Source organism: Diadema setosum, chromosome 14, assembly GCF_964275005.1.
Source record: "Diadema setosum chromosome 14, eeDiaSeto1, whole genome shotgun sequence".
In the NCBI taxonomy this organism is placed as follows: domain Eukaryota; kingdom Metazoa; phylum Echinodermata; class Echinoidea; order Diadematoida; family Diadematidae; genus Diadema; species Diadema setosum.
In genome coordinates this window covers 24,781,731-24,805,355 of record NC_092698.1, presented here as the reverse complement: position 1 = coordinate 24,805,355, position 23,625 = coordinate 24,781,731, and the positions used below count along the sequence as shown (strand labels likewise).

General features: G+C 37.6%; 1 protein-coding gene across 1 annotated transcript; it reads right to left on the bottom strand.

Moving 5' to 3' along the window:
- Nucleotides 1-474: 474 nt before the first annotated feature.
- Nucleotides 475-23,428, bottom strand: LOC140238237 (uncharacterized). Its single transcript, XM_072318173.1, has 8 exons — nt 23,275-23,428; nt 21,404-21,542; nt 18,612-18,754; nt 17,123-17,406; nt 13,345-13,501; nt 2,616-2,757; nt 1,361-1,506; nt 475-821 (listed from the first exon to the last, which is right to left on the bottom strand). The coding sequence occupies exons 1-8, from the start codon at nt 23,414-23,416 to the stop codon at nt 475-477; spliced, it is 1,500 nt and encodes a 499-aa protein (XP_072174274.1). The 5' UTR covers nt 23,417-23,428.
- Nucleotides 23,429-23,625: the final 197 nt, after the last annotated feature.

Here is a 23,625-nt window from a genome sequence, read left to right as displayed (position 1 = left end):
GAGAAAGGGGGGGGGGGGAGAGATAGAATATTTCAGCATAAGGATGTCAAAAGAACTGTGAAGAGGACAGTAGAATGTCACAAAAAAGTTTAGGACGATGTTCTTCGCCTGTCCTCACGTGAGATGTTTCTGTTTAAAGTAAAGTGTGATAATAGTTTCCTATACTGAGATAAAACAGATTGGTATCGTGATACTGTCATGAATCGTCATGGAATATTGCACAAAGAAGAATATAAAAAACAGTATGGTTTATGTCGTCTCCCAATGTCATGAGTTTTATCACTTTCCCGTTTTGAGGGATCGATTTATCACGGCTGAAATCTTCTTCACAAGTGGGATAATTCCCTGAGTGTATATAGTTAGTCAGAGCAGGAGTAGTTCCGGTGAATCGCAATCTAGGCCAATAACAGGTTTGTTGGACAGGATACGGTACTGCGAATTTGCTGCATGAGGCGGTTGGAACACATTCTTGTACTACTGCTTGCATTTTTCCAACTTTTTGTTGAGGCACTTTGTGACTTCGCAGCAGAAGTAGTACCACTCCATCCCATGGGCCGCTTTGTCCACCTTGTCGGGATGGTAGCAGGCGATTGCTCGGAGAAGGCACTTTTTCGCTGATCCCGATGGCTTTGTGTGGCAAATCATGGCAACGGTGCTGGATTTAGGGGGCCAAGCATCATAGAGCGTCCGAACGAACATTTCAGTGGACAGGGAAGATGCCGTAAGAGAATTGAGTTTCTTCAGCTTGGGTTTCAGTGACTCCAAAGCCCTAGTCTTCTCCTCAGCCTCTTGCTTTTCCCGCTCCAAACGTCTTTGAAGTTCTACAAGAGAAAAGGCATTGATGTCGGAAACTTTAAACAGTCTACAAGAGCCAAACAGTCCATGACACACGACAAACTTGCACGTAATGCACTTGAATGGTGTTGATAAGCACAAGATATGCTGTTTCTACAACTGTGATATACATAATGTTATGGAAATACACTGAGCAAGCGTAAACGAATATCAGCGATAACACACTGAGTACCAAACTTTTGTTGCCTTACTCATAGACAGTATACTTACTATATGGTTACGTGTGTGTGAGGGTGTGTGTGTGTGTGTGTGTGTGTGTGTATAAAGTGCATGGATGTTAATACAACAATGCAATGCGTGGCGCGACAAGATGGCCCAGTACAAAGCACAGGTCATACTCGGATAGTAGAAAACTAACAATATACGTCATTCAGGGAAGATCAGGGTAAGGTATCCTTAAAATAACAATGGAGATTATTTCATTTTGTAGTTTTGGAAAGGAGCCCTCCTATCAAGCACGTGCCCCATTTCTATTTCAAGGTGTGCGTAATATCTTCATACGTACCTGCTGCAGTAGCCATGCGCTTCTTGACACTTTCCTTACAGGCATCCACTTCCTGCCGAAGGGTACGCACGTTTGTCATTACATTTGCTTCTCCACCACACGTTCTCTCGGCATCATCCAACAAAAGTGCGCATCTCATCATGTACCTGAATCACATTGTGACAAGGATCAACGATTTGAATAGATACTACCAAAAAAAAAATGTGAAACGTTTGAAAAAGAAAATCACTGTGTGATATTTGTGAGAAACACACCATCTAATATTCACTGTGCATAATTTTATCACAGTCATTTAACTCCGAGAGCTCCATGCCCGATTGTTTAACTTAATGGCCCGAATTCACGAAGGTGGTACAAATGAAACCATGGTTTAAACCATTGACAAAAACCATGGAGCGCCAAGTTTCGCATGGAATATTTCGATGATTCTACCGAATAATTTAGCAGGCATGTCTACTGTCTTTGATTTTTAGGAAGTGATGATGTTATTCGATCCCACCTCTCCCATTTGCCTGCAAGCTTGTAAACTAATGATGTACATACCTGAAATGTGTCCAAAAGAGGTATAGGAAACAAAAAAAGTCGCCTTGATTCGGCAAAAGCAATGACTCTTTCAAAAGGAGATTACTCGCTTTTGCATAGACCCAAATTATATTACATTCTAAAAACGATTGTAACTTTATTGAGAAAAATAACAAAGCAAGAATAGACTCGCAACGGTATCATCTCGTTGTACGGCGTTTTGATTGTCATCGACATTGATCGATGTCGCTTTTACGAGAAATCATTATACACTTACAAATTCCATAACTCCATTATGACCGTTTTCATTATAGTCACGTTACTTTTTCATTTCATGAAAAATTTGATCATGGCTAGGAGTATCCCCGGAATAATGAATTTGCAATGTAGCAGATGTCCAGAAGGGGTAAAATTGACCCTCTCTTAGTTAACGAAATCTTGCGAAATGTAAGTGAGTGGCCCACGAGTCCGACACCAGGCAAAACAGCCAACCAGATCGACACTGCGTACATTTTCAGAATTACTGTCAAACTGGCCGGTACAATATAATAGTGATACATGTATTCTCAACCACACATCTCTTTCCCCCCCCCCTTTTTTTTTTTTACTGGAAGTTAATAACGGGGATTATATTTGATACGGGGGGGGGGGGGGTGAAAATCACAAATTTTACCGTACTGAACTAAGTTTGATTAAAATGAATAATGTTGTACAAAAGCGTGGCATGACATACCTTAGACACTCTTCGTAGTCGTCGGTTTGGGATGTTTCCAGGCCAATGTTGTAAGCATATTGGGCGAGTGTCACTTTACCAACCGTTTTAGAGTGACAAATCGGCAGACATTCCAGAAATTCTTCCAGTTTGGAAGCCTTGACTGTACATGAGAGAACGTAATGTAATGAGAGAATGGATTTCAATTGCACATTATCAACAGGAACCACAACAGTAAGCCCCATACTTCTTGTGTTTAATCTGGCGTGTGAAAAGTTTTCTCCGCATTGTAATATAGGGGACATAGATACACATCATTATCTTCTCCCCCAAATATTAGGATGACAAGTGACATCACACTGCTTATATTTTAACCAATTTAGTCTCAGAAAAATATTTTATTGATTTTTTAGGTGATACGCTATCAGCGTATCACCTATTGTGATTGTCAAAATCTCTCTTTATTTCTTTTTATTAGGTGATACGCTTTTAGCGTATCACCTATTGTGATTGTCAAAATCTGTCTTTTTAGGTGATACGCTATCAGCGTATCACCTATTGTGATTGTCAAAATCTCTCTTTATTTTTTTTTATTCTTCTTTCTTTCTGGACAATTTTGTGTCGTCAATATCTCAAGAATGACATTACGAAATAACATGACATTTTCAGTCAACATGTCTCATGACAAAATCTAGCCACAATAAGGTTTTCATGACAGTTACATATCTATGACGTCATCTAGGCGCCATTTTGTGATTTTCGGACCTTGTCACATGATCGATCATAACTTCATAACTAGATGTCATTTCTGTATCATTTTCGGTGGACATGAAGTTCAGGTCACGTTCTATCTTACTTTTTAACGCTAGTTACACAGGTCATCATTACGCGCGCGTAAGCGCGCGTCAAAATTTTAAAAGGCTCAAAACGACTTCCCAATGGGAAATCTCGAAGTTTCAGACAATTTTAAGCGTTTCAAACATTTTCTCGCGTGCGCGTCCGTCCGCGCAATTTCGCGCGCAGAGCCCGTAAGCAACATGAAAATGCAATTTTTTTGACTGATTTGGATTCCTGATACTTTGAGTAATAATATCCATTGATTTCCGATCGATTACGACCTATAACAAAGGAATGCACTGGCGTCAAAGTTGAAATTCCGCGTGCGCGTCTTTCTGCAAATATAGTGAAAAAACATGTCTTTGTTTATTTCGCCATAGCTCTTTAAATCGTCCGTTGACCCTATATTTCTATTGCATATTACAAAAGTATATGAATTGTAAGTAACATTCCAAGTATCAGTATTGCCAGGAATACGCGATGACGTCATCATATCGTCATTTTAAATCAAAAAAGTGGAATTGATTTTTTTGAGGTACTGTTTCTGACATTCATTTGCTCGTATCTCTGTTGTTTAAGCTCAATATTACCCCAAATTCAGATATGTTGCACTTTGAACATTTGCCTGTCAAGGCCATGTGATGGTTTTGAAATATGATGACGTCATCATACTAGAAATTGTGATTAAATGTAAAGACTCAAAATCAGACAAGTTTACGTGTTATGTCTATGGGAGGTGATTTTTTTTTAAACCATGCATTGACTTGACAACGTTTAAGCACCTTTACCTCATCTGATTTTACTCCATTTCCTCTGAAACATAAATATGTTGTAGCTGAGACAACAAGCTTTAGTAATCATGCATTTTATGTTTTCAAATCTCCTCATCAGGTTGACAATTTTGCAATTTAAAACTGAAAATGAGAATGCAATCTGTACGGAACGATTCCCAATTTTTCTTTGCAACTGTATATTGATCGAATCCACGCTGCCACTTGTGGGAAGTTGAATAGCGCCATCACAAGTCAACACTGTCACGATAGTATTTAGATTTAAGTTTCGCACTCGATCTTCAGGACAGCCATGTGGCATAATCGGTTAGCGCGCTGGTTGTTCATAACGCCATACCGGAAGGCGAGAGGTTCGACTCCCGCAGGACTTTTATCCGTTCTTTCTTTTTTTTCTCTTTTTTTTTTCGGCAGTTCAGCTTTACTCCGATGTCATTTATCGTATTACTTTATCAAGTGTACGTAACCCGTGAACACGGCTGCTCTATTTCCCTTGTTTTGTATTGGAGTTTGGAGATTGGGTTTGCTTCATTAATTTTGTCACACTTAATGTTGTAAATTGCCCCTTGTTACAGTGTCCCGCTTGCCACCTTTCGTTTGCTCTTTCCTTTTCTCTTCATTGGTTATTGTTATACTGTAACAGGATAGGTAGGAACATGTATGTTTAAATAACTTGCAGGAATGGGAGCTGAATTGATTAACTCTAGTCCAGGTGTATGGCGTCTCGCTCATCTCTTTGAAATTCCAGGTTGTTATTGTTTGACCCAATAACGAAGTTGTAGACAGGTTATATGTTGTTATAGAGGTATCTTGTGCCACATGAATGGAAAGCATCACTGTTTAGTAGTAGTAATGAACTTTTTCATGTTGTATATGGTATAAATATTTAAGATAAATATATATATATATATATATATATATATATATATATATAAAAAGATTAAAGATAAATTTCACATCCAATCTTCGGTACAGCCGTGTGGCTTTATAGTCACTTAGCGCGCTGCATGGTCATTATGCACTACCTTAGGACGAGATGTTCGAGACCCGCAGGACGCTATCATTTTTTTCTCTCTCTTTCTTTGTGTTTCTTTTGGCAGTTCAGCTTTATTCCGATCGATGTCATTTATCGTATTATCTTATCAATTATACTACCCCGCGACACACAGTCGCTCAAGTTCCTCTTTTTTTTTGTCGGAGGCTCTAGGTTGGATTTGCTTCATTTATCATACGTATTGTTTAAATTGCCCTTGGTACAGTGCCCCGCTTGCCACCTTTCCTTTTCCCTTTCCTTTTCTCTACGTTTGTTCCTGTTATATTGTCACAAGACAGGTCGGAAAATAATTTGCATAACTCAACTGGAGCAGGAATGGCAACTGAATGAATTAACTCTAGGCCAGGTGTATGGCGTCTCGCTCATCTCTTTGAAATTCCAGGATGTTATTGTTTGACGCAATAACGGAGTTGTAGACAGGTTTTATGTTGCTATAGAGGTATCTTGTGCCACATGAGTAGAAGGCATCACTGTTCAGTAGTAGTAATGAACTTTTTCATGTCCCTCCATGTCAATTATAGTGTGGTTTAAAGGGGTTGTGTGTCTATCTGCCAAAGAAAAGGAATAACTTATTTTCGTCATGGCTGTTTCTCTATACGTAGCCGTAGGTAATGAGTGTTGTTGGTATCTGAGCAGTGAAGAACAGAGCATCAGGCTAAAATCCCCCTTAGTTATACGCGCTAAGCGTTCAATTTGATATATCTTTCTTTATGAAGTCAATCCCTGCTAATGGAGTTACAGAATTATGTTATGACACGTTTCACTGAAAGTTTGTAAAGCAAAGTTTATGGACAAGGCAAGCAATTGTACATGAATATACCTACCATTGATTTCAGAGGGAAATTATGGTATGCATAAATGTAAGGGTATTATTGCTTTGGAATTGCTGAGACAATATGCTTGGCACGAGGGCTTCCACTTCTAATAACTGATCCCTTTGAAGATGTGTCGGTCACGGGTGATCGTCATGATTCATCTTTCACGTAGAAGCTTGCGTTCCACACTCTTGGTTCAAGAAGACTTACCATCATACTTCAAATTGTTATTAAAGGTAAAGACTCAAAATCAGACAAGTTTACGTGTTATCTCTATGGGAGGTGATTTTTTTTTTTTTATGTGCATTTACTTGACAACGTTTAAGCACCTTTATCTCAGATGATTTTGCTCCATTTCCTCTGTAACTTAAGTGTGTGGTAACTGAGACAATAAGCTGCAGTAATCATGCATGTTATTCTTTGAAATCTCCTTATTAGTTTGACAATTTTGCAGTTTAAAACTGAAAATGAGAATGGAATGTGGACAAAACGATTCCTGATTCATCTTTCACATACATAAGTTTACGTTCCTCCTTTTTTTCTCGTCGAGACGTATGGCCGAGTGGTTAAAGGCGACGTCTCAGAGACGTGAGGTTGCACACGTGCGGGTTCGAACCCCACAAGATCACGAAACAAATTACTTAGCTATTTTACTTTTTTTTTTCTTCAATTTTGTATTACATATATCGTCCATGTAGAAATCACATTCGTATATAAACGCACCTATACACACACACAGACACACACACACACCATATCCCTCTTTTTTTTGTTGGAGACCATATTGCTTCGACTGCTGCAAAATTTTGCAGGCTGACTTTGTCAAACTGATCATAATATGTAATGACGACGACGAAGGTGTTGTACTTTGAACAATTGTCTTTCAAGACCACATCATTGTTTTGTACTTTGATGACGTCATCACACTGAAAATTGTGATTAAAGGCAAGGTATCAAAACCAGCCGATTATAGGTTTTATGTTTACGGCACGTATTTTTCCCAAGTTGCCAGAAATGGCATAGCGACATCAGTAGTTACAAGGCCGCATTTCCGTCTAGCAATGCAATACATGTTCACGCGGCCACGTTGGTTGAGTGGGCATTGACTTTTCTCCCTGTAATATCTACACATTTCTTTTTTGCCTTACCATTTCCGTGGATGTCCCGTGGCCGAGAGGTTAGGGAAACGGTTTTGCATGCAAACTCAATTATAACTTCAAGGTGTCTATATCACATTCTTTTCTTTGTCGATCACAGACGACCGACATCTGATAACCCCAAGCGTATCACCTAACTCGTCAGTCTGACGAGTTTCATATCTCGTTTCTTATTCTTCTTTCTTTCTGGCCTATTTTGTGTCGTCAATATCTCAAGAATGACATTACGGAGTAACATGACATTTTCAGTCAACATGTCTCATGACAATATCTAGCCACAATAAGGTTTTCATGACAGTAACGTATCTATGACGTCATCTAGGCGCCATTTTGTGATTTTCGGACCATGTTACATGATCGATCATAACTTCATAACTAAAGGTCCTTTCTGTATCAGTTTTTGTGGACATAAAGTTCAGGTCACGCTCTATCTTTCTTTCTCAGATGCTAATTACCTAGGACGTCATCTAGGACGCGTAAGCGCGCGTCAAACATTTAAAAGGCTCAAAACAACTTTCCAATGGGAAATCTCGAAGTTTCAGACAATTTTAAGCGTTTCAAACAATTTTGCGCGTGCGCGTCCGTCCGCGCATTTTCGCGCGCACAGCGCGTCAGTAACATGAAAATGCACATTTTTTGACTGATCTGGATTCCTGATACTTTGAGTAACAATATCCATTGATTTCTGATAGATTTTGACAAATAACAAAGCAATGCACTGGCGTCAAAGTTGAAATTTCGCGTGCGCATCTATGTGCAAATATAGTGAAAAAACATGTCTTTGTTTATTTCGCCATAGCTCTTTAAAACGTCAGGTGACCCTATGTTTTTATTGCATATTACAAAAGCATATGAATTGAAAATAACGTTTCAAGTATCATTATTTCCATAATTAAAATATGACGTCATCATATCGTCATCTGAAATCAAAAAAGTGGAATTAATTTTTTAAGGTACTGTTTCTGACATTCATTTGCTCGTATCTCTGTTGTTTAAGCTCAATATTATACCAAATTCAGATATGTTGTACTTTGAACATTTGCCTTTTAAGTCCATGTCATGCTTTTGATATTTGATGACGTCATCATACCTTAAATTGTGATTAAAGGTAAAGACGCAAAATCGGACAAGTTTACGTGTATTGTCTATGGGAGGTGATTTTTTTTTAAAGCATCAATTGACTTAACAACGTTTAAGCACCTTTATCTCAGCTGATTTTGCTTCATTTCCTCTGAAACTTTAATATGTTGTAGCTGAGACAATAAGCTGCAGTAATCATGCATTTTATTCTTTGAAATCTCCTCATCAGATTGACAATTTTGCAGTTTAAAACTGAAAATGAAAATGGAATGTGGACAAAACGATTCCCCATGTATCTTTCACATACATAAGTTTACGTTCCCCATATTTTCTCGTCGAGACGTATGGCCGAGTGGTTAAAGGCGCCGTCTCAGAGACGTGAGATTGCGGGTTCGAACCCCACAAGATCACGAAACATTTTTTTTTTTATTTTACTTTTTTTCTTCAATTTTGTATTTCATATTCGTCCATGTAGAAATCACGTTCGTATATAAACGCACCTATACACACACACAGACACACACACACGCCATATCCCTCTTTTTTGTGTGTTGGAGACCACATTGCTTCGACTGCAGCAACATTTTGCAGGTTGACTTTGTCAAACCGATCATAGTATGTAATGACGACGACTGAGGTGTTGTACTTTGAACAATTGTCTTTCAAGACGATGTCATTGTTTTGTAATTTGATGACGTCATTACACTGAAAATTGTGATTAAAGGCAAGGTATCAAAACCAGCCGATTATAGGTTTTATGTCTGCGGGACGTATTTTTCCCAAGTTGCCAGAAATGGCATAGTGACCTCAGTCGTTACAGGGCCGCTTCTCCGTCTAGCAATGCAATAGATGTTCACCAGGCCACGTTAGTTGAGTGGGCATTGACTTTCCCCCTGTTATATCTATACATTGTTTCTTTTTTTGTCTTACCATTTCCGTGGATGACCCGTGGCCGAGTGGTTACAGAAACGGTTTCGCATGCACGCTCAATATAAGTTCAAGGTGCCTATATCACATTCTTTTCTTTGTCGATCACAGATGACCGTCATCTGATGACCACAAGCGTATCACCTAACTCGTCCTCAATGTGACGAGTTTTCATGTCTCGTTCTTCTTTCTTTCTGGACAATTTTGTGTCATCAATATCTCAAGAATGACATTACGGAATAACATGACATTTTCAGGGAACATGTCTCATGACAAAATCTAGCCACAATAAGGTTTTCATGACAGTAACATATCTATGACGTCATCTAGGCGCCATTTTGTGATTTTCGGACCATGTTACATGATCGATCATAACTTCATAACTAAAGGTCATTTCTGTATCATTTTCGGTGGACATTAAGTTCAGGTCACGCTCTATCTTACATTTTAATGCTAATTACCTAGGACATTATTACGGGCGCGTACGCGCGCGTCAAACTTTTAAAAGGCTCAAAACAACTTACCAATGGGAAATCTCGAAGTTTCAGACAATTTTAAGCGTTTCGCGCGTTCGCGTCCGTCCGCACATTTTCGCGCGTAGTGCGCGTAGACAAAATGAAAATGCACATTTTTTGACAGATTTGGATTCCTGATACATTAAGCAATAATATCCTTTGATTTCCGATCAATTTTGACCTATAACAAAGGAATGCGTTGGCGTCAAAGTTGAAATTTCGTGTGCGCGTCTATGTGCAAATATAGCGAAAAACATGTCTTTGTTTATTTCGCCATAGCTCTTTAAAACGTCTGGTTACCCTATGTTTTTATTGCATATTACAAAAACATATGAATTGGAAATAACGTTTCAAGTATCAATATCTCCATGAATACATTATGACGTCATCATATCATCATCTGAAATCAAAAAAGTGGAATTGATTTTTTTAAGGTACTGTTTCTGACATTCATTTGCTCGTATCTCTGTTGTTTAAGCTCAATATTATCCCAAATTCAGATATGTTGTACTTTGAACATTTACCTTTCAAGTCCATGTCATAGATTTGAAACTTGATGACGTCATCATGCTTTAAATTGTGTTTAAATGTAAAGACGCAAAATCGGACAAGTTTACGTGTTATGTCTATGGGAGGTGATTTTTTTAGAAACCATGCATTGACTTGACAACGTTTAAGCACCTTTATCTCAGCTGATTTTGCTTCATTTCCTCTGAAACTTAAGTATGTTGTAGCTGTGACAATAAGCTGCAGTAATCATGCACTTTATTCTTTGAAATCTCCTCATGAGGTTGACAATTTTGCAATTTAAAACTGAAAATGAGAATGGAATGCGGACGAAATGATTCCTGATTCGTCTTTCACGTACATAAGTTTACGTTCCTCTAATTTTCTCGTCGAGACATATGGCCGAGTGGTTAGAGGCGTCGTCTCAGAAACGTGAGGTTGCACACGTACGGGTTCGATCCTCACAAGAGCACGAAAGAAAATAATTATTATTTTTGTTACTTTTTTTTTCTTCAATGGAGTACTACACCTTCGTCCATGTAGAAATCACATTTGCATGTAAACACACCTATACGCACACACTCACACAGTATACCTTTGTTTTGCGTTGGAGACTGCATTACTTCGACTGCTGCAAAATTTTGCCGGCTGGGCTTTTCGTCCATGTAGAAATCACATTTGCATGTAAACACACCTATACGCACACACTCACACAGTATACCTTTGTTTTGCGTTGGAGACTGCATTACTTCGACTGCTGCAAAATTTTGGAGGCTGGGCTTTTCAAACTGATATAGTATATTGTAACAAAATGAAATTTGTTCATACCAATTCAGTAACACAATGTAGTCGTGGTTACTTTGTGCTGATTTATACATGTAACAAGCTATACATTGTAAAAAAGGTATTTGCATTGTTCCTTTAAGTCAGTCTTCTGTATTGATGATTATTTGTCAATTAGTGGTTTTTGTGGAGTTTCAGATAGTGATAAAAAGTATGGATGATAAGTGCAGCGATAATTCCTACAGTTAGTTCAAAGTTGTGTTACAGATGTTTGATACATGCATTTAGCATTGTGTGTGTATATACGTGTGTATACAGGTTGGCCATATGACACATTCTAGACAAATGATCTTAATTAATTAGCAAACGTGATCAGCTATGGAACTGAATATGGTACTGATGTATGATGTTAATGATTCTAATTAAACTCTGACGAGTTTAAAGGGATAGCATAACTGTGTGTAAAAATAAGGCAATTATAAGGAAATTTTAGGGGAATTTGATAACCATGCCTATAATAATTTCATACAGGTACTAATATCTGCCTCATACTCGTGCGATAGATCGTCATGTCAATAGCAAACTGACAACGTACGATGAATGTGTTATATATTGAACAACTGTCTTTGAAGTCCATAACGTTCCCCATATTTTCTCGTCGAGACGTATGGCTGAGTGGTTAAAGGCGACGTCTCAGAGACGTGAGGTTGCGGGTTCGAACCTCACAAGATCACGAAACAATATACTTAGCTATTTTACTGTTTTTTTTTTCTTCAATTTTGTATTACATATTCGTCTATGTAAAAATCACGTTCGTATATAAACGCACCTATACACACACACAGACACACACACACACGCCATATCCCTCTTTTTTGTGTTGAGTGGGCATTGACTTTCCCCCTGTTATATCTATACATTGTTGTTGTTTTTTGTCTTACCATTTCCGTGGATGACCCGTGGCCGAGTGGTTACAGAAACAGTTTCGCATGCACGCTCAATATAACTTCAAGGTGCCTATATCACATTCGTTTCTTGTCGATCACAGATGACCGCCATCTGATGACCACAAGCGTATCACCTAACTCGTCCTCAATGTGACGAGTTTTCATGTCTCGTTTTTATTGATTTCACTAGGATTTGTGAGGTACAGAAAACAAACAAATTAAAACATCGATCGTATTACAGCCCTTGGTTCTTCATTTGGTTCATAGTAGATTTTCTAAAATCTCAGCATAATCTTAGAAAGTTACAGAATAGGTTTCTCTCTCAAAATGACAGATTTTGTAAATTCCTTTCGACTTTGTGTAGATTTGACAAACGTAATATAAAACACATACAGTAAATTCAAGTACATGTAGTTCCAAGTAAATGACGCAGGTTGATGACATTGTGACGTTAAGTGCCCCAGCATTTGATAACTTAAATACAAGATAATGTCTCTCCACTGAGAAAAGAATCAAAAGTATATAAAACTTTTATCAATATCTGACATATTCGCAGAAAGTGACGATGAATCAACTTGTTTGTATAGTGTATTTCATGTAGCGGATTAGCCGCCACGATTGAACATTCACAACAAGATGAAGAATTCGTTTTCATATGACGAGGATGTCTTATCAAGCAAAATTCATGAAGCAACAGTGTCCCTATCTTTGAAAGCTTATCAGGGCAAGTCAATACAACTTTACAGCACTAAGGTAATTCAATGTGTAGTTTATGATATATTCTTGTTTATTTATTCTATTTCATTTTAGAGAGGGAATAAAGTAAACAGTGCTAGTATATAAAAATGTGAGATGTCATAACTGTCTTATTTTTGTTCATGTTTTAATGAAAGTTCATTGCCCTTCTGAATTAATTTCAATACTCTGTATACTGTTTATGTCATTTTCAGCACAGATAGGCTTTCCAATTAAACATCATGAATTTAGCATGATCAGCGCATTAAAAATTATATCGGTCTCATATCTGGAAACTGGCTGCCTTTAGAGCAACTAAAAGCGTCGAGAGTAATACTTTCCCCAACTAACATAAGCACATAAATGGCCTCTAATTATACAAAAATATGACGGATGGATTGCCTTTTTTCTGTTCTCCTTTTATGTCACGGACTAAAATAATGCGCCCAAAGTGTCAAACTCAAGATTTTAAGTGTATAGTAAAGTGCACAAAGTAATGAACAAAATCCCTGTCTGTCTACATTTAAAATAGGTCCTATTACCAGATCAGTAATTCAGTAAGCATGATTAAAAAAAAAAAAAAAAAAAAAAAAAACTCCTCTCACCCTTAACCGTCATGTGAGATATCCAGGTCCGAAATTCTTGAAGACAATTCTCGATGCATTTCTCAAGGTGAATTCTCCATGCGAAAGGTTTGCATCTCCCCTTCGAGAATGCTCCAGCAAAATACTTTGCAGCATCCATGAAGTCATTTTCAATACCCTGCAGGAAGTGTTATGATGTGAACAGTTGAACAAGGAGTAAATATCTGTAAGTAGATTATCTGCACTTCCATTTTTGTAAAAATATACATGTACAACATTATATAGCACTCTACCACGTTATCCATTAAAGGCAAAAGACAAACTACCGAATAAGATAATTGGGCAGAAGTGTATGAGATATTGTTTTTTCCAAAATATTCAAATTTTACAGCTTTTGAGCTTTAATTCTGCCCAATTCAAGGGATGTTTCGAGATTCTTTCCGAGAATTTTCCAGATTTCGTGATTTCAGTATGGTTTTCGGAGGTTTACCTATTTTGTTTTTTAAATTCTACATATCTGCTCGCCCTTATACATCTAAACTTGAAGGCTGATTTTTCTTGCAATGGTTTTGTGGCATTACAAAACATACAAAGGGAATTATGGAAATACCAAAACAAAGATATTGCAAATACAACTTATATATATATATATATATATATATATATATATATATATATACATACATATATACATGCATATAACTATGCCAAGATACCTACGCAGCCATACTTCTGTTCATCCAAGACGAAAACGAAGGGAGCGCGTAACATTAGTAGAGTGTTTTGAAAGACAGCTCCGCACTGCAAAAAGCCCGGTGTTAAATATGAAACACCGAGCTGGTGTTAAATTTCCGGTGCTCATTCATGGTGTTAGATTAACACCTCCGGGTGTTATTTCAAAATTTAAGATTGTTTTTTGAATAGTTTCTTAGTTACTGCACTTCTTGTTAATTTTGAACTTCAACAAGACGATAAAGAATTTTCCGATAAAGTACTTGATTTTTGAAAAAATCTGTAAATACATTTACACCACAGTAACATCAGTTGGTGTGGTCCCCTATTGAAGCTGGACGGGTGTTATACCATTGAAATTAACACCACCAATATCAAATCAACACCATGCGGTGTCATTATTGAATTAACTCTAGCGCAGTGTCAAAAATATCACCAGCCACTGTGTCAAATTAACAAGTTCAAGTTCAAGTTCAAGTTCAATCATAGTTTATTTCCAATCAAAGAAAATCAAAACGTAATGCAAAGTATACATATCATAAAATGATATTGTCTACACTTTTACAAAAGGTTCTTGTAATATACGAAATAAATTATATACATCAACATATGTACAATAATCAGAAGGAACGATGCGTATACATGTATACTTCGCGAGCTTTCAGAAAATAACTTCAATTTTGGAAAATAGCGATCCACAAAAAAGCAAAGCTTGTAGGACGTGGATCCCTAGATAATTGATGAGTAAGCAATATATTGTTCAAGTTTGTTTTATTATTTTCTTACAGCATTTATATTAAATATAGATTACTTAAGTCGTTTGTAAAAATATAGCTATACGCTGGCTTCGACAATAATAGGAAATAAGTATCAATGCTAATGCCCAGACGGTGTTCATTGAACTGGTGTACCGGGAAAATATAAGAAGGACGACACACTCGTACAGACATTCAGTTACCCACACACATATACGACGCGAGACAGTACCGAGAAGAGAGAAGACGGTGACAATACAAGTCTACGAGGAACAAAGACAGGAAGGAAGAGGAAAGAAGAATAAAGAGAGAAGAGAGGTCTGCATACAGAACACGCCAAGTGCTGCGACATCAGGACAGGTGAAACCTCAAGCATAAATTAAAACAATTAATTCAGATTATCTAGAATTATAAGTAGATAACAAATGTTTTCTGAATTTGTATTTAAATGTGAGGAATGAGGGTGAGTCTTTTAAGCTATTATCTAGATTATTCCAAAGTCTGGGTCCGGTATACAGAAATGTATTTTGGGCATGTACGGTTCTCATGAATGGAAGATGGAATTCGTTGGATCGTCGCGTAGGATAGTTATGTACATGACTGTTTCGATGAAAAGAGTCGTGAAATATTTTGGGTAAAAAGTTGCTGTTATAATTAAACATGAACTGACCAAGTTGAAACACATACAAATCTTTTATTTTTAGTATTTTATGGTAAAAAAACAAAGGATCTGTATGTTCTCGTGTAGTTAGGTTAAAAACAGTTCTGAGTGCTTTCTTTTGCAATAAAAAAAGTTTATCAAGTAATATCTGATATGTATTACCCCAAGCAAGAATCCCGTAGTTTAGATACGGTAGTATCAAACTAGAGTAAAGAGTTAATAATACACATAAAGGAAGATAATATTTTAATCTGTTCATTACGCCAATGTTTCGTGAAATAGTTTTACATATGCTATCAATATGATTCCTCCATGAAAGCTTGTTATCAACGCAAACACCAAGAAATTTAAAAGTAGAAACTTCTTCTAGGGGAGTAGTATCAAATGATATATTGCCCGGGAGGCTATGTAAAGAGTTACTAAAAAGCATAAATTTTGTTTTTTGAATATTAAGTGACAATTTATTTGCGTATATCCATTGTATAACCTTTTTCAGTTCTTCATTTACTGTTCTTGCTAAGATATTTGGGTCGGGATGGGAAAAGAAAAGGTTAGAGTCATCCGCGAATAATATGAATGATAGTTTCTCCGAGGATCTATGAAAATCATTGATATAAATAATGAATAACAACGGGCCTAGTAAGCTCCCTTGTGGGACACCACATGTTATCGTTTTATTTTGAGAATCAAAACCATTGACATGTACAAATTGGGATCTATTTGATAGGTAACTCGTGAACCACTCCAAGGCCTTTCCACGTATGCCATAATGGGATAATTTTGCGAGAAGTATTCCATGGTTAATCGTGTCAAAGGCCTTGGAGAAGTCCAAGAAGATACCTATCGTGTGTGAAAATGTGTCAAGTGCGTGTGTGACTTTGTCGATGAGGGCGAGTAATGCGTGTGTTGTGCTGTGGTTTTCCCTGAATCCAAATTGAACATTTGAAAATATGTCACAGGTTTTAAGAAAACGTACTGTCCGGATGTAAACTATTTTTTCAAGAATCTTGGAGATAGAAGATAATAAAGATATAGGTCTATAATTGTTGACATCATCCTTCTCCCCTTTCTTGAAAATAGGAATTACTTTCGCAATTTTCATGCTATTTGGCACATGGCCAGTTGTAAGCGATGAATTGATAATATGTACTAAGGGATCCACTATTTGAGGAATTATGTTTTTTATCAGGTGGTTATCAATTCCGTCGTGGCCAGGACTTTTTCCTTCTTTCAAATTGGCAACAATCCTTACTATTTCTTCTTTATATGTAGGGTCAAAAAATATAGTTTTGGAGTTAGGTGTATCTAAAAAATCAGTAAAAGTTTTACTAGAAAGAGGAATATTTTGAGAAAGATTTTGTCCAATTGAAGAGAAGAAGTCATTAAAAATTTCAGCCATGCCAGCGGGAGTGTTGCTGGAGGCATCGCCCCATCGAACTTCAGTAATATTGGATGAATTGTTAGGTGTATTCATTAACCCAATTAACACCACGAAGTGCCAGGCGAACACTTTTTAACACCGTCACAATACATTTTCTACACCTGTGGGTGTGGTCCTCTATTGAAGTTTGATCGGTGTTAGATTTAACACCCATGGTGTTAAATCTAACACCGATGTTTTTACAGTGCGTGTTCACCGGTGTTAGCCTACCTTATCCCCGCTTGGATGGTTGCCGTGTTCTCGGTATAGGGTGGCCAGTTTCAGGGAAGTCATGGCGACGTTCTTGGCCGCCGAAACACCTTCTTCGTCGGTGCAAGCCAACTGGCAGGCCTCCTTGTAAAGTTCCAGGGCTTCTTTGAGGCAGCGGACCCTTTGTTGCGACCCAGCCCCATGGTCATCAGCTGACCTGAAAAGCCCATTCCCCAAAGTCCTCTTCTCCACTGATGCCGAGACGGGAGGGGCAGTTACTCTCGCAGATGTTCTCGTGGGTTCGTCTATTAAAAAGCCGTAACGTTAGAGAGATGCATTATCTTGTTTCTTCTCAATTTTCATGTTTTCATTTTTTTCTTAAAGACATTATTTACAACTTGCAGATGAAACAAAACCCCAGCTTTAGTGCTTCAAAATAGTTCCGAAATGTGAGTTAGGGATAGAAACAACCAATCTATAATTTTAAATCTGTGTAATCAACGTTAAGTTTTGTTAAATATACAAAATGTGAACAATAGGTATGATAAAAATGTTTCTAGACTAAACAGTCTACAGGTATGGTTTATTGAGAAAAATAGTCATATCTCCTTATTTTTTAGGCTTCATTGCATAATTTTATATGGTATAGTATTTTGTGATACTACTGACCTACACACATGCAGAAAATGTGATATTTTGAACATTTTTTAAATCACTGCTCCCAATGGTAAATAGTGAATAACACTTTAAAGGGGATGGCTAGTAACTGATCAGTGGGAATCGGTGGGAATGCTGGGGGATGATTGTTCCAATTCTTGTGGGATTTATTTAAGAGTACATTATAGGCCTATATCTATTGTTGTGTAAAAATTGTTTGCTTCAGAATTAACGGTCTCATATTCAAGTAATGTGCAGTTTAATGCCCCGTCACTGTACAGGCATGCTAACCTGGAAACATTAAACTGCACATTACTTGAATATGAGACCATTCTGAAGCAAATAATTTTCACACAACAGTAGATATATAATATACTCTTAAATGAACCCCACAAGGATTGGAACAATCATCCCCAGCATTCCCACCGATTCCCACTGATTCCCACTGATCAGTTACTAGCCATCCCCTTTAAGTATTAGTGGAAAATTTAACACTTTAAGTATTAGTGGAAAATTGAGCAAAGAAAATTGGATTCCGTCAGGATCCCATTTTCTTTGCTCAATTTCCACTAATAAATGATATTCATTTCTGATCAGTTTCCCTTTGTCTGCGTTTAACACTTTAAGTAGGAGAATTCATTCAATGGTAACGAATATCTATCAACCATCGTCCATGCACGACAGCTGAATATTATGGCACACGTGCCGTTCATACCGATCCGTTGAGTTTGTCACAAAATTACAGAATGTTGAATTTGGGATTCACCAACGACCCCTCCGATCAAATACTGTCTTGTGTTGTGTGTGGGTTACATTTCGCTGTCGAAGGTAAGCGTCGTATCTAAGAAATAACCTGCTGAATTGGTCAGTCGCCTCTTGACTATTTTTATACAGGTATTCACGGCCTTCCGGAGGCGAGGTAAGGATGTTTCCTCAGCTAATCCATCGTACAAGCTCTCGGCATTGTCCAGCACACTTAAGCACTTCGCCATGTACCTAAAATGCATTGTGAAAATTATCACAGATTTAAGTAGAAAGTAGAAACTACAAGAAAACTACTATTCAGTGGGACGTTTTTACATTGGGTGCACGTCACGAGACCGACACCCACGAGTCATACAGCCCACAAGTCATACAGATCACAAGTCATACAGCCGACGAGTCATACAGCTCACAAGTCATACAGCCCACCAGTTATACAGCCCACGAGTTCGACACTGAGTAAATTAAACCCATGAGTTCGACATCAAATAAAATAAGCCCACGAGTCATACAGCCCATGAGTTCGACATTACGCACAAAAGGCTCACGGGACCGACATTAAGCAAAGAAAGCTCACGAGACCGACACTGGGCAAAAGAGGTTCACGAGACCGACACTAAGCAAAAGAGGCTCACGAGACCGACACTAGGCAAAGAAGGCCCACGAGACCGACAGGATGAACAGCGCCACCTGTAGACCAATTAATTGTATAGGGTGTCCAGATAATGGCATAACGATGGTATAAGAGATAGAAAAGGGGAGTTGCTAGGGTATTACCCCGTCAATTGCCCTCCCTCATCCCCTGAAGGGGTCATAAGATCTTTAATTGTGTTTGCGTATGTGAGTGTTTGTAAAAAAATAAACAAAATTCAGAAAAAGTGCATGAGATATTTCAACATTACTTTCGAAAGTGCCAAAACATCCGCGTTTCCCTATCTGCAAGGCCCAAATGATGTGGACATTCAAATCAACCAACTAGAAAAATATCCAGGTATGAAATGAAGTTAACTACAAGAAACTTATTCATAAAATGGTCAATGTTGTAGTGCACACCTGCTTTACATGATATGGGGGGGGGGACTAGTCATCTGCAAAGGTGTTGAAATAATAAAAAAAATACAGAAAATACTGTAATCGTCAATTAAGGCAGCGTTAAGAATTTGGGAAAAGAAGATGCATCCATGAATGTAACTTTTCTATTTCATGAAAAATGTACTGTTTTGAGAAGAACAATTTTACAAACACAAGCTACTGAAATCGAGGTGAATCGCTGCGATAAAAAAAAACCCACTAAGACAAAACGTTTTTATCCGTTGAATTTCATATGTTAAAGTTAAAGAGAAAATTACAAATTGAACTCTAAGCAGGCAGATAGGATATCTAATAAGGCCTACTTAACTTGTGAAGCGAGAAAAAAAAAGGGCGAAAAAAGTAGAAGTAAAGTCTAAGTAGAAATTAAGAAGCCTATCAAATATAGCATGATGGTATCTAAAAGTAAACAATTCATTGTTCTTGTTCTCTATCACTTTTTCATTATTATTTTTTTTTTGGGGGGGGGGGGGGAGGAGGTCCTATGAAGAGGACAATTCTATTACAAGAAAAAATGGTAACAATGTCGCTCCCCGTAGCGTGACTGCCCCCCAAAAGACACACGTGTAGAAATACATACTTAATGTCGTTGATATGTACATGGTGCTGTTGTTAGTTAGTAATAATCTCTCGCTCGACAGCGTAACGAAATTGCACCCGCCAGTATGTAATTTTCCTCTTAATGGAACACCCTGTACAGGAACATATTTTTAATTGACATGTAGTTGGCTGTTCATCCTGTCGGTCTCGTGACCCTTCTTTGCCTGGTGTCGGTCTCGTGGGCTTTCTTTGCCTAGTGTCGGTCTCGTGGGCCTTCTTTGTCTAGTGTGGGTCTCGTGGGCTTTCTTTGCCTAGTGTTGGTCTCGTGAGCCTTCTTTGCCTAGTGTCGGTCTCGTGGGCTTACGTTGCCTAGTGTCGGTCTCGTGAGCTTTCTTTGCTTAGTGTCGGTGTCGCGAGCCTTTTGTGCCGAGTGTCGAACTCATGGGCTGTATGACTCGTGAGCAGTATAACTCATGGGCTGTATGACTCATGGACCTATTTTTGATGTCGGTCTCGTGGACCGTATGACTCGTGGGTGTCGGTCTCGTGGGATGACCCCTTTGCATTTATCATCAATGAAAATCGGTAGACGCTCTTAGAAACTTAAAGCTTGACAATACACTACACCCTCCGATATCTAAAAATTTTCTTCTTTTTTTTTTTATAACGAACAAGATTCCCTGGGCAATATGATGATTATGTGCTTCAATTTAACCTGTCGTCAAATTTGTTTATAAGAGTAAGCACTTTGGAGAGTTAAGTTTTATAGGGGCATGGAAAGAAAGAGCACATCAACATAACTTTGATGAAATAATGACAAATGAAAAAAAAAGTTATGAGAGTTATGATAATTTTTTGCATGGATTTATCTTCTATTTGAATTCCTACTGCCATTAAGGGACAACCGAGAAAGTAGTAATACCGCGAAGAAAACTAGCAGTCATTATTTCTTTTAAGTTTGATATTCCCCTAAAGAACTATTTTTTAGTCTTATCAGTGGAGGGCAAAAGAATAAGCACTTATTTCAATTATAAATTATTTTTTAGCCTCCCCCCCCCAAAAAAAAAAAATAAATAGATAAAAAAGAAGAAGAAAGAGTTGATGATAGCAATACACCTTTTCTCAGACTATCAACAATACTGACCAGTACGGTCACATGCAATGGCACCTATACCAGTAATCACCGAATATTACAAAATGTTCGAGCTCTGGAAATGACCATGAAAGGTATCAAGTGTATATAGGGCCACATACCGTAGGCATCCCTCGCTATCTGCTTTTGCTTTTTCAAAGCCAATTTCGTAGAGACCTAAAGCCAAAAACTTTTCAGCTCTTGCTTTGGCTCTACAGTTCGGCAGACGTTCTTGAAAAGCATCCAGTGTAAACGTCTTGTCTGGAAGTAAAATAACATGCAGGGAAAGAGTCTAAGTTTTATTACTATCTCCCTTAAAACTTCATGCTTTGTCAGAATTCCCTTGAGCTAAATATTCTCAAAATTGTGGTTAAGTGAACCTTCTTAAAGGACAAGTTCACCTTCATAAACATAAGGATTGAGAGAATGCAGCAATATCAGTAGAACACATCAGTGAAAGTTTGAGGAAAATCGGACAATCGATGCAAAATTTATGAATTTTTAAAATGTTTGTGTTGGAACCGCTGGATGAGGAGACTACTAAGGCTTGTGATGTTATATGAGTACAACAGTATAAAGAAAATGTAAAGAAAATTTAACATATTTTCACTTTCTTTTCGCATAATAAAAGAGCACTTGACTTGCCTCTTTCTAAAGGCGATGGGAATAATATTACCCATAACAGTTATGTCAGTAACGAGTCTTTTTTTTTTAAAAGATGAAATTTTGTGAAATTCTCTTTATATTTTCCTTGTATTGTTGTACGCATGTGACATCATACACTGCAGTAGTCTTCTCATCCAGCGGTGACTGCACAAAAACTTCAAAAATTCATAACTTTTGAACGGATTGTCCGATTTTCCTCAAACTTTTAGTGATGTGTTCTACTAATATTGCTACATTCTCTCAATCCTTATGTTAATGAAGGTGAACTTGTCCTTTAATTCAGTGTAAAATAATGTTATCCGCGACACTGCCGACAATTTAACGGGGGTGGAATGAACCAATGTGCTGTCTGATAACCGGCAACTTGGCTTCAGGCGGCAAATCGATCGCTATACTAGCAGCACTGAAAGTGTTAAGATTTAAATACGCTTACGCATTCCGTATGTGTCAATCAAATTTATATGACCCTTGTAAATGCATGCAGGGTGAGGTCAACTGGTTTAACTTGCCAAGCGTTCAGTACGTGTTGATGCAATAAGCCACAACAGTTAATATTTACACATCGGTACAAATAACCTTTCTGTTTTTTCTCAGTTGCATGGTGAGGCACTTCACTCGTTTTGAAAGCGGCATAATGCATTAGCTTGTCCGCAGTAGCAGTCAGTCTATGGAATTCATGTTCAAATAAAGAATAAACTTGCGTATTATACATACCGTAGACCACAATGATCTGTTAATAGACACTTCGGCAGGCATCTACTAGTATTTCTTCTTTTTTTTTGTATTGAATGCATAAACCCTTTTCTATTTGATATTGCCAAGTAACAGGCTGGCCGTCGGCTGCAATGGATGTGCTAACACGCATCATTGTTACAATAAAATGAATATCACATCACAGATGCTTTTCTCAATGAATTTAAAAACCAACATCAATATGCCGGATTATGCAAATGCCCTTTTTCTGCTTCTGCTCAAAGTGAAACTGTGAGGTGGCTTATCAATGAAGTTGTTTGCGTGATCAATAATATATTTATCAATCAGTATAGGGGATGTCGAATTTTTAACTAGTAGTATAGGACGTTAAAATGAAAATTTGTGCGTTTTATAGCGTAAGGGACGTCGTCGAATGTCTGGTAAAAGAAAAAATCTTTACCCGATCCTTACCAAAACTTCAGTGATCAGTGGAATCAAATTTGTTCACGAATGACTTAAAAAGAATACATTGCTTATTAATGAACAAAACAATCGAAAGGTTATACCGTATCTTCGATCACAGATGAGACGATTCACTAAATCTGTTTTTTTTTTTCTCAACTCATTCCTGTACCTTTAAGTGTAATCTGAGTATGATTCAGATCCAAATATTCACTAACGCAGCTTTCTAAGCATTCTTCTAGATGGTTGCCCCAAGCCGGGCTTTTGCAGTTTTTCTTGGAATATGCCTTTTCGAAGTACTCAGCAGCCTCCATGAAATGATCTTCAATAACCTGGAGAAAGTATCAAGATACAAATAGGCAAAGAAGTAATGTAGGTTCGACGCCATTAAACGCAATTTGAACAAAAATCTGAATAAGTGTCATGGAATGTTTAATTAATCTTGTAGTGATTGGACAGAATATTTCATGTTTAAGAAAATGGTCCCTAATTCGAGTATTTTTTGACAGCATGACTGATTCCT

What these genes read in the sequence shown, in the direction of transcription:
- LOC140238237 (XM_072318173.1), bottom strand. Translation starts at nt 23,416, where the DNA reads ATGGAGGCTGCTGAGTACTTCGAAAAGGCATATTCCAAGAAAAACTGC. An exon ending in ACCATCCAAGCGGGGATAAG is followed by an intron (nt 13,502 to 17,122) that starts GTAGGCTAACAC and finishes CACTTCCTGCAG; the next exon opens with GGTATTGAAAATGACTTCAT. An exon ending in GACTACGAAGAGTGTCTAAG is followed by an intron (nt 1,507 to 2,615) that starts GTATGTCATGCC and finishes AATGTGATTCAG; the next exon opens with GTACATGATGAGATGCGCAC.